The sequence below is a fragment of the Pelodiscus sinensis genome, chromosome 5 (assembly GCF_052426305.1).
Source record: "Pelodiscus sinensis isolate ZL-2025 chromosome 5, ASM5242630v1, whole genome shotgun sequence".
In the NCBI taxonomy this organism is placed as follows: domain Eukaryota; kingdom Metazoa; phylum Chordata; order Testudines; family Trionychidae; genus Pelodiscus; species Pelodiscus sinensis.
The window spans coordinates 64,987,841-65,000,281 of NC_143056.1; the positions used below are offsets into that span (position 1 = coordinate 64,987,841).

At 41.3% G+C, this 12,441-nt stretch overlaps 1 protein-coding gene across 1 annotated transcript in view; it reads right to left on the reverse strand.

The window, feature by feature from the left end:
• Positions 1–447: 447 nt before the first annotated feature.
• Positions 448–12,441, reverse strand: part of SPTBN5 (spectrin beta, non-erythrocytic 5) — a 134,888-nt gene continuing 122,894 nt past the window's right edge. The window contains 6 exon segments of the mRNA XM_089778512.1: positions 448–2,327; positions 6,702–6,829; positions 8,954–9,083; positions 10,594–10,679; positions 10,918–11,009; positions 11,427–11,513. Coding sequence (XP_089634638.1) covers positions 2,182–2,327; positions 6,702–6,829; positions 8,954–9,083; positions 10,594–10,679; positions 10,918–11,009; positions 11,427–11,513 — 669 coding nt within the window. The 3' untranslated portion in view covers positions 448–2,181.

The window sequence follows — 12,441 nt, forward strand, 5'->3', positions numbered from 1 at the left end:
AGCCTGAGACAGCAGCTCCACGCTCTAAGTCCTATTCTGATGCCCTGCCGGCACTGCTTCCGGCCAGCCTTAACCTTGGTTCAGGGTCCACTCAGTGTGGACATGCTAGTTCGAATTAGCAAAACGCTAATTCGAACTAGTTTTTAAGTCTAGATGCGCTAATTCGAATTAGCTTAGTTCGAATTAACTAATTCAAACTAAGTTAGTTCAAATTAGTGCTGTAGTGTAGACATACCCTAACATATTTCTTACAATACCTGATTTTAAGACTGGGCTGGAATGAAATTCTGCATCAGAATGGGCTTTGGAGTGGAAAAAAGGTGAAAAAATCTACTCCTACTTCAGACTCTTTTCCAGTGGAATAGTGGTGAAAGCACAAAACAGGATCCTGAATGAGCCTATTAAGAATTCAAATAATTGAAAGAGGCCATAATTTTACAACTGGGTGACTTTATTTAAATAAAAGCAGGAAAATATTTTGATGAAAACTTTATACTAGTGACTGAACAAAACATTCAAAATGAATCAATTAAAAAAATCTAAGGTTTCATTAGAACACATTTTGCAGTTAATAACAATTAAAGAAAGACAGAATTTCCATTAATTTTCTTTGCTAGATTGACCCAAGTTTTGTGTCTGTATTTTATTATTAAAACACACAGAAGCCTTTGGACCTGGGTACTGATAGATTACAAGAATTAGCATATAGTTGCAGTAATGCTTTATCAGGTAACATTGACATTTCCTTACCATCTGCACCCTTTCATCTCATGGTGGTGGTCACCATATAAAAACCTAAGGGTATATCTATACAGCAGAGCTAAAGTCAAATTAAGCTGCGCAACTTCAGCTACGTCAATTGCGCAGCTAAAGTCAAAATAGCTTAACTCAGCTTTTGGTGCTGTCTACGCAGCAGGAAGTGGAAGGAAGAACACTCTTCCTTTGACTTCCCTTACTCTTTGTGAAATTAGGGTTACCATGAGTCCGAGTAAGAAGTCTTTCAGCTCGACATTATTTCAAATAAAGACTTGTAGTGTAGATGCGCACTATGTTATTTCGGAATAATGTCAGTTATTCCAAAACAACGCTGCTGCGTAGACATAGCCTAAGATATTCCATTTTTATACATTATTTGCCTGTTGCAAGGGGATGAATACAGCTCCTCTTAATTAGCCCCAGAAATTGCCATCTAAACACAGTTCCTAAAATGTTTACTTTTACATGATTATTTGGCTAACAGCACACACAAGTGTACCTCGTTTTTAGGAAGGTCATTCATTTTAGTTTCACAGTTACTTATATTCCATTCAAATCTGGTGCCCCCTCTCCCTTTTATTGTTGAAATTATTTGCATAATAAATAAAGAATCCTGGAACTGAGGGTATAGAAGGAGCAGTAGACACTAAATTGAATCCCACGGGGTTCTGCAGTGCTAGAATAGTTTTGTCAGCTGCTGGGGAGCTCTGCAAGGACCCTACTACCCACACCTGAAAGACTGATATTGGTAGAAAATATTCCTGTCTCTCTTTCCATAGTGACAGCTAAAAGTATTGCAGAAATGATGTTATTTCATGAAGTGATTCTGTGTTCTTATACTTCTGAACTGTGATTCCACGGAATGCTACTTACAACAATAATGGCAAGCTCTGTGCTTTTCAACTGTCACAACTGCACAAAAGGGCATCAGCAGCACCTTTCTTTTACAACTTAGAGGTAAAATAAGACATTGAGTGGCTACATAGTGCAGGGGTGGGGGTGGGGGTGGGCGCACTAGCGTTTCCTCAGTGGAGATTTAGGATCCATCTGCAGCTTACGTAATAAGTGGATATGAATTCAGTTGTATTTCATCTTGGTCCCTGGTAGACATTAGTCATCATGACACAATTTGCCACACCAGACAGTAGACAGAACTATTATTTCTTCACATTCATGAGCATCAGTCATTCAATTTCAACAACAGACTGCATTAGGCCTGGTAGAACCAGGTACATGGAGCCACCCAAGTTCAATTTGTTAAAACAGGGACAGTCCTGATTCTGTTCCTAATGCCTAAGTGTTCCGTTCCCCCGTACACATTTCACTTGCTCACTGTCCAGCTGCACTCCATGGCAATAAGGCGGTATGAGGGGAGAGGCTGTCTCATCCGGACGACAGAAGAGTGCAAGTGCCTATGTGCTGCTCTTACTTTTTGGTAAAAAACTTTTGAAAGACATTCTTATCTTTCTTGTGTTTCTCCTTCTTGCCCTCAGTCGCCCGATCTTCCTTCATCTGGGTCAGTGGTGTCACTAAGTTCTTGGTCTGCACATGTTGATCCTCAGCCTTGGCGCCTGGAAAAGAATCAGTGATGCAGTCATTTTCTTGGGCTAGGGGACATAGAAATATGGGCTGATCCTCAGATGTGTGTGTGTCAAGGAGATTCTTGCTAGGACTCCCTACAAAAAAGGCTAACCTCCGCCATTTCATAGCATTATCATCCACACATTAATACTCAACTGCCACAGGCATCCTTCCCCATTGTTGATTGATAGAAGCAATGGTGATGTAACATTGAATTCCAGAGGGCTGGTAAGCCCCTTCAGTGGCCTGTTATGGGAGGGGAGAAGATGCTAGCATGAAAGATCTACTACTACCCAAAACTCTAGTGTCTTCTTCATAATGCTTCACAGTACAAGATGCGAGAGGTTCTTGTGCCATTAGCCCAAGAAGTAGCATATTTAACTTTTATTTACAGTCCTGGAAAGGACAAAGCTTTCCTACTGCAGTGCCCTCTGGTAAAAAGAACTGATGTCTCATGATAAAGTTGTTGGCTTTGTATGCTATTGCTTTAGTATAACTGAGTGCATGGGAGAGCACACGGAAGAAAAGCTGATAATTTTTCTGTTTGATACACTTCGCAGCTGCAGAAATGTAAGAACTGTGAGCAAGCCCAACAAACAGTGCAATGAGACTACAAACGGACTTTGTGAAGACACTAGGTGTTGCCTTCAGCTTTCATCACTCCTCAAGGATTCACAATAGGGTTCCAAGTCGATCTAGGTTCCCACCAGAATGACGTGAATGTAGTACTGTATTACCCCAGCTTAGTGAACTCTCTCCGGAGAGATTTCAGGCACCTGGATTTTCTTTTTGAGCTTCTGCTCTCAGTGTTTACAATGGCAGTTTGATACGCCACTAAAAATGACTTAGGGGACAGTTGCTGTATTTAAGTGTTCTGTGTAATCTGCCCTAGAAAGCAGTAATAAGGAGCTAGGAATCAAAAAGCTAGTTTTAATATTTTGTAAACATAAAGGCTTAGGGGACACTCTGCAACGCTTGCTGATAGTGACAATTGCCTAAATCTAGCTGTAGGGATTATATGGCAAATTTTAACTTGAATCATAGAATACTAGGACTGGAAGGGACCTCGAGAGGTCATCTAGTCCAGTCCCCTGCCCTCATGGCAGGGCCCAGTACTGTCTAGACCATCCCTGATAGACATTTATCTAACCTACCCTTAACTAGGTTATCTCTGTAACAATTAGAGTCTAGATACTCCAGTGTGAGAACAGGTTTACCTCCCCAAAATAAGCAGTTAAATCAACTGGCTGCATGCAATGTTAATGTATGGTAAAAAAGAACAAGCACAGCCTTTTATGAAAGCTTGTAATGTTTTAAACAATCATTATGAGATACGTACACAGGTTATGGTTATGAATTTATGTATTTGTATATGTAGAAAACTACCCTGCAATTTCAGTGCCACTTCACATCAGGGCAATGAGTAGTCACACAGGAAGGAACTCCTGCCAAAGCGTCTACATGAAACCAGTTTGAAGTAACTAGCCATTTTACATCTTAGGTAGGGACACTGGAGGCCCATTAGAATTAATGGAAAAACATTGTGGCAATTGGAAACTTTAAAAAAACCCAGAAAGAAGGTAGTTTTTCCCTACTCTGAATACCTATAATGACTGAAGGGGAGGAAACAACAACCAACAACAACCTTGGAAGCCCTTTTAAAATGGAAAGGGTTTGAACCAAAGACCATCCAGAATTTGGTGGGCAGCCTTGAGGTGGGGGCTGTCTATAAATGCTGGATTCTGCCTATAGATTGAGAAACTGTTTTAAGGCAAAAAGTAACTCGCATTAGAAAAGCGATTTTATTTAATATGACCGTGTAGAGTATGAGGTTATTTCTTTATGTTTAGTTTCTTTGTAACTTGTTCATATGTGTTTTCCCTTACCATTTCATCTTTGAATCCATGCATTTTCTATTAAATACATATTTTGTTTATTTTCACCTCAGGCAGGTCTCCAGTGGGTAAACCATAAATATCATGTGGGTTAATGTGAATTGGTTCTGGGGGGCTGGTTTCTCTGCTTTGGGAGTGACCAAACAGAGAGGAAGAGGCAAAGTGTCTGATAGTTGAGAACTCAGGGAGGATGTATTTGGGGAGTATCAGAACTAGAAGCGTTTTTGGTGTCACCCTTCAAAGAGTAACGAGCCTGGTAATTGGCTGGGGGAGACCTTATGCTTGTGGACTGGGCACTCATGTCAGTGAAGTGAACCATAGCTGCACAGCACAAACACCCCCAAGATTACAGGGCAGTTGATGACAGGCCCCCTTCCAGGTCTGGATAGTCCCCAAAGGTTACCACCTCTTCTTCCTGACTTTTGCTATATGAATTGAATCTACTCTTATTTAACCAGCAGAACTGTTTCTGATACAGACAAGACTATTTGCAGCTGGATGTTACTCATTCACAATTACATCCTGTTTTCTGTCCTGCTCATTTAGTGCCAGCAACAGGCCTCATTTCCTTCCCCACCTCTTTAATTACATTGCACTGTCCTGATCAGAGCTCCCATTATACGTCTGTAGAGTGTGTGTGTCTGTCTGTATTGGGGGTAATCAATGAAAGAGTCCATAGAAGGTAGAGAAGAGGCATCTGAAATGAGCTCTTTAATGACCATATGTGAGAGAGAGAGCACAACATCCGGAGATCAGCTATGTCATGCTGTTCACTTTCAGGGTTAATTCTGTAGTGAGGCATCTGGGAATATGCAAAACTGTTCCATGTTGTTCAGATGGGTTGCCCACAGTTCATACCTGACCACCCAATCCCATTCATTTATCAGAGAGAACTAGGCTTTCAGATGCCCGTTGAAAGGATAAATACCGAAAAAACCCCATATGTCGGTATTTCCACATCCAAACCAACATTGAAGAAGAAAAATATAGAATAAACTCTCCTCACATTTTCCTTATGGATTCCCTTCATTCACCAAACAGGTCAACACTATTTCTGGCATGAAAAAAAACCCTACCTTACAGTTAGCTAGCACCTTTACTCCAGAAGAATCCACAGCACTTCACTAACATCTCAGCTCTTACATTTAAAGTGGAAAGTAGCAGCTACTTTTAAAGAGTGTGCAGTAACACTACACAATCTTAATTTGGACCTCCTAATGAATATGAGTTGTGATGCAATATTTAATTATTCAATCACACACTCCCCCACAAATACAGAACCCCTGCCTCATTCGGTGCCTAGACTGGACGGTGCTCAGATAGTATACATCTATTCAATGATGAGAAAAAGACTCTAGGAGTGAAACCAAAACATAGGCAGACCTATAGCATATGATCAACTAAAATAGGCATCTGGGGGAAATGACAACATCAAAATGTATCTGTAAATTCCTAGAGAAAGTGAAAAAGCAGAAGGATCAGTGTAAGACATAACAGGGAAGGGTGTGGTGTGTACATTGTGTGATGCTGCCAACCTTTAACTAATTCTACATTTTTAAACATGTTTTCTCAATCTCAGTGCAGGTTGAGCTTCTCTAGTTGGGTACTATCTGGTCCAGCAACTCCATGGTATGGATTGATTTGAGTTAGCCAGATGTCCATTTATCATGGTTTGGCCAAGTTTCCCACCATCCCATAAAGTTTGTTTACAGCCACCAGTCCTGGCTCTCAGACTTTGTCTACACTACAAGTTTTTGTGGCAGAGAGTATGCTAACGATGGACTCATTAGCATGAGTCGCAATGTCATTAGCATAACTGACTACACTGCTTCTTTTAGCGCAAAACCCCTTGTGCAAAAAGCATCCGCGGATAATATGCTAATGATGTCACAGCTCATGCTAATGAGTCTGTCATTAGCACACTCTCTGCCACAAAAACCTTGTAGTATAGACATAGCCTCAGTGTTCTGTATTGTTTGGGTATGTCTACACAGCAGTGTTAATCTCAAAATAAGCTATGCAACTTGAGCTATGCTAATTGTCTGTGAATTGTTGCTAATTGTTGTGAATTCAGGCACGTGTACACAGGACTTTTTTCAAAATAGAGCTCTCTTCCTCCAACTTCCCTTCCTCCTTGTACAATGAGGTTTATAGAAGTCGGAGTAAGGAGCCCATTATTTCCAATTTATTTCAAAATAATGGGCTTGCTGTGTAGACGCGCAATAAGTTATTTCGGAATAACATCCATCATTCTGAAATAATGTTGCTTTGTAGATGTACCCTTATTTAGCTCTAATTTACCCCTAAATGTATTTAGGGGAAGTGTTGGTAATGCTGCTAGGAAAATCAACCTCCTGTGGCTCAGCAAATTCTATGGTTCAGCACTGGTCAGGTCCCGAGGTTGCTGGACTAGAGAGGTTCAACCTGTATTGTGCTTCTCACAGAGATCAAGGCAGAACCTCTTATTACCCATGTTTGCAGGGTCCCGGGCAGAGGTGGAGGTTGATATCTTCATAATCTCAAGAGTGTCTTCCTCTGATTCTTTGGGAATGTTTTCCGCTTCTCTCTCTTGCCTGACATTGAAGGAAGGAGTTTTCCTGCCAACAGATAGCACCAAGAGAGACTCACTGATATGTCAGACATGAATTAAATCAGTAAGTAAGAATATTGGGGAAAAATCCAATCATGCAACCATTTCAAAAGCAAAATAGCCACCGGACACAATAGATGTATTATACATGCATATGCATATTAATATAGCCAGTCTGCAACACAGAATAGGAGCAACTTTGCAAAACGTACCTACCTGCTCACCTCTCATTAATTACTTTATTTGAAGGACAAATAAAATATCAGTAATTATTTTATCAACATTCATCCAATTGAATAATGGGGGTAAACAGATTTTGTGACTGGGCTCAAAATATTCTTGATAATTTTGCAAGTCTGATAGTAGTCACTAAGTTTGGGCCACGTCTTTTGGTTCCATTTATTGGAATGGGAACATCTGTGTTTGCAGTGCAATTGCAGCAGGTACTCATTGACAATTTATACAGTAAAACTCCGATAGTCTGGCATCCAACTGTTCAGCACTCCCGATACTCCGGCATCAAAATGCCAAGCGCTCCTGACCAGCTGATTAAAAAGCCTGCCGCTCAGCACACGTGCTGACTGTAACCAGATGGAGCATAAGGTTGGGGGGGTGGGTGGAGTGGGATTGTGTTACAGTATGGAGAAGAGCGTTTTGCTTCAGTGAAGGCAAAAGGGGAAGGGAGAGGCAGGAGGACCAGGTTACAATACGGAGGAGACGCGAAGAGGAAAGGGGAGGGGAGAGGGAGGGAGATTGTGTCCTGGCCAGCTGTTAAGCCGTGCAGCTGTAGCGGATCTCCCGATTCTCCGGCAAATCTGATAATCCGGCACCACCTAGGTCCAAAAGGTGCTGGATTATCGGAAGTCTACTGTATAAAGAGAAGAAGGATGGTCTTGTGCTTCAGGCACTGCACTGGGACTTAGATCTTCCTTCACTTCCAAGCTCTGCAGTAGACTTCCTGTGTGACCTGAGGTAAAGTCACAATCTCTCTGTGTCTCAGTGCCTCACTAGTCAAAAAGAGGGGAATAATTCTTCCCAACCCCCAGAGGATTTTCAAGAATAGACTCCTAAAGACTGGTTGGGTTACTATTGTGATGGATGAAGGCAGACTGTGCAATTCTCTGTTAAAAGTTAGTAAAATCTCATGGTGTCTAGACTACATCCCTCATTCAACAGAAGGATGTAAATTAGGCTCTTCGAAATTGGAAATGAAGCCGGGATTTGAATTTCCAATGTTTCATTTGCATAATTGCATCATGGCGCTCTTTCAAAAAAGTGCTATTTTGAAAGTAAAACTGCAGTCTAGACATGGTTCTTTCGAAAAAGGCTTCTATGTTCAAAAGAACCATGTATAGACTGCGGTTTTACTGTTGAAATAGCACTTTTTCGAAAGAGCGCCATGATGCAATTAATTAAATGAAGCACGGGAAATTCAAATCCCAGCTTCATTTGCAATTTCGAAGTGCCTAATTTATATCCCTCTGTCAAAAGAGGGATGTAGTCTAGACGTACCCTCTGGCAATTACAATATTGCCGTTCTAACCACACTAACAGGCATGAGGCAGTGAGTTGCCTTGCAAAACGTAAGGAGTCAGAAGGGACAAACAAACTGTTCTTTTTGGTTTCCATGACACTGCATGTGCTATAGCATTCCAGGAGCCTATGGGTCCTTCCAATACAGTAGAGGCTGTTTTCACATCACAACTTGTGGGATTTCTGCATACTCCACGTGCAGCAGAAATGGATTTATACCTTGGGCCAGATTTTCTTTCATAGAAACATAAACAATATGTTCAAATGCTGCATTTGGATTCTCAGATTCACACTTGAATATGTAAAGCGACCATTGTGCTCTCATTTTAGTTCATCGCTGCAGGGGAGGATTTGGATGACTTTTTTAAGCACCATTATATGAAAATGGCCATAGGCATTCTGTAAGTGTCAAACATGGACTGGAGCAGGGAAGTTATTGCATAATATAGTCCCAGGGGCTGTGTGCTACTGAAATACTGAAAACTGAGCTGGTCTTTTAAATACCATGCCTGTCTATCTGGCATCATCCTGTATTTGAACACTGCCTAACTACAGGCAAGAAGGAAATCAGACTCTCTCAGCAGTACACGGTCCCCACCTGGGTAGCAAGCTTCCGCTGGTTTGTCTTTTAGCAGGCCCTCCATCTGGGAAGCTCCAAGGTCCTGTCTCAGGGTTTTTGATATTTGGGGTGACTGGTTGCACCTCTACTTTAGGATCTTGCTTGTGGCCTGCAGAGTCAAAGAAAATACAAGAAACGTGTTTGAATCATAACGAGAGACAGAGTCAGGGCTCATCTAGACTATGCTAAAGTGTCGAAAGAGGATATGCAAGTTCTGCGGGAATTTGCATATCTTCTTCCGATATCACTTTTGAAAGTGGAGCTTTTGAAAGCAAAAGTAGTCTGGACGTGTTTTTTCAGCCACCTCCTCCTCTTTTCTAAAAAGCCGCGTAAACCTCATTTTTTGAGGAAAAGCGTTTTTTTGAAAAAGGGGGAGGGGGGGAGTTACCAAAAAAAATGTGTCCAGGCTACTTTCATTTTCAAAAATGATATCGGAAGAAGATATGCAAATTCCTTTTGACACTTCAGTGTAGTCTAGACTTAGCCACACTTATTGCTACACCCACTGCATATTTCTCTGAGCTGCACGTATCACTACATACCTGCCCTTTTTCATGATGCCACAGAAGCCACCACTGCTTCATGAGGTTTTCAGAATAGGGGCTGGCCCCACAAGAGAGCAGCCAAGAGCCACGGCCCTGTCTACATGAAGGCTGGAAAAATTTAAGCCATTGAGCATTTCTACCCAGTGAGTAGCTTGACTCGACACATTACAACTGAGATGCTGCTTTTAGTGTCACTTTGGGGACTCTGTTGGAAGGTCCCCAAGGGTACCCTTATGCTGCAGTTAAAAACCCACAAATGGCCCATGATAGCTGGCTCAAACCAATAGGACTTGGACTAAGAGGCTGTTTAACTGCAATGTAGAGGTTCAGGTTTAGGCTTGGGCTGTGGCCTGGGCTCTTGGACCCTGCTGGGTGGGAGGGTCTCATAGTTCAGGCAGGAGCCTGAACCAAAATGTCTACACCACAATTAACAAGCCCTTAGCCTGAACCCCACAAGCACAAGTCAGCTGGCATGGGCCAGCCAAGGGTGTCCAGCTGCAGTGTAGACTCACCATTCATATTAGCTGTCAAGTGCTTCGGAGTGTGCCATTATCTACGGGTGGCACACGGGGATCCTAAAAATTTGTTTGCCAAAAATACGTGGAAAAAGAGGGAATTTGCAGCTTTTACAGAGAATCTTTAGTTTTTACATTTTGTGAAAAAAATAAAAACATATTAACTATGAACTAAATGTTACTGAAAGTACCAGTGTCATTTAATGTGCACAACCTCCCCTTCTTGGGGTTGACTTTTGAATGTGCTTTAAATGTACATAACTAAGCATACCCCAATGAACTGCTTCTGGTGTCTAGAGGTTACTCAGTAGTATTTCTGGGTTCATATTTCCAGGTTCATGTTTCCAGACATGAGGAATTGCAGTTATGAAAAGATGCCAAAAACTTTCAAAATCACTGCTAAGGACAGAGTTTGGCAAGAACAAATTTAAAACATTTAAAGGACAAGCTTCATATGAAGGGACAGCTTGTGATTTCAACATCCATTAGTTTCTCTCCCCTCCTGTTATCATCACTACTAAAATAAACAAGCAGTCCTTAAAAATGAATGATGACCTACCTATATCACTTCTAAATGCCCTTATCCATTCCTCCATCAGCTTCTGTGAAGGTGCTGCAAAGTAGTATTCTGCCCCATCAATCAACCTATGAAGAACAGGGATAGGAGAAAGGGCATTGAAATTAGTCGAAGCTTTTACATTATTGTGCAGTGGAGAGAGGCAGGAACAACAGTATCTGCAAATTCCTATATGGACAGCCCTCTTCAGCTTTTCCACACCACAACTTTTTTGGAGGTAGGCTTGAACTAGTGTGACTGCAGGTAGCTGCAACATGGCAGAGCAGCCATATATGTTTCGCTTGCAGGTCTATGCATATGATTTACCGTAAACTAAAGGTGTTCTCTTTCCTGGCATAGTTAGTCAGCCTCTCACAGTTGGCACGGGCAACACTGATTGATGGGATTGTGGTTAAGTTCTGTAAGAGGAAGAGATTACAATGAATAGCCCTTTTAGGAGTCAGTCTCACCCACACTTTGTCTGTGAACACACCCCGATATGATCATTCATGGTGTTTCTATCACTGTAACTTTGTCCCCTGGTAGAAAAGATCATACAATAACGAGCTGGTATTTCATTGTGTTTTGAAGGCACTAATCAAACAATAATGCTCAATACAGCTCAGAAGCCCTTTTCTCAACTTCGTAGCTGAAACCTGCACCAATCAGGCTATAAGCTTTGACAAACTGATTCATGAAAGACTTAAACCCCCTTCTAATCAAAACCAAATGTGTCTAATATACTGTGTTTTCTTTTTAAAAGAAATTGGGATATTAGAATGGAAAAAGAGGGAATGAATCTTAAAGCATCTTTGGAGATTCAAGAAACAAATGACCTTGGACGCTTCCTTTTCATCAATGTAGAAGTCAAGTTTTTGTTTGTTGAGTTTCACATAATAGGTGTTCCAAGACCTTGACCTTGGCTACATGAAAGAAGACAAAAATAAAATGTAATCAGTAATGATATTCACAGTTATATCAGTAACATTTCAATATTGAGCTTCTAGCCATGCCTGAGACTGTGACCTCATCAGCTCTCATGAGCCAAGAATAGTCAGCTGAAGTTATTTCCAAGGAAAACCCTACATACCATAGGAATTGGTTTTAGTAATTTTCTATAAATGGATCCACATAAGTCAGTGTTGACATCTTTTTGAGGGGGTGCATGAGGTAAGAATTCACTAACATCGTTAATTTAATTTGAGGTTGTACCTCTTAATAGGGTGCCACTAGATTATCTCTCACATAGGAAATAAAAACCAAGCGTGGATTTGCTTAACACAGGCTAAAAGTTTCCAATAATGAATTATTCCTTGGGAACAAATAGTCTAAGAGTCCTGTCTATGTCCAATACCCACATAGCTGCTGATAGCAAACATTGAGGCTCTGGTAGATGGTGATTGAGAAAACCTGCATGGAAATTTCCCACCTGTGGTAAAAGTATCACAGTTATTTCACTGATGCCAGCCCTGACCTGGAATTGGAATTTTTGTTTCAGGGTAAAAGGGGAACTCAATTTTCGAGTCACCCCCAGACATGCTGAAACTATCCCACCAATTTACTACCCAACCATCAACCAGAAGAAAAACCCTCTACTAATATGATCAGAAATTAATATCCAAGTTCATTAAATTAGAGGCTCTTTCTGCCATTGAACTTCACTTTTTTGGAATTGTGCCTGCATGTTCGCTTAGTCTCAAGTTCCACCAAGTGCTCTTCAATGGGAATTAACTCTGAGCTGGAAGATCCCCCTGAGAAGTGAATTCAGACATCTTGTTCATTCCAGCCCTGACCCAACACCCACTGAAGTCAATGGGAGTCCTTTCACTGGTTTTCACGGGAATTCATTCA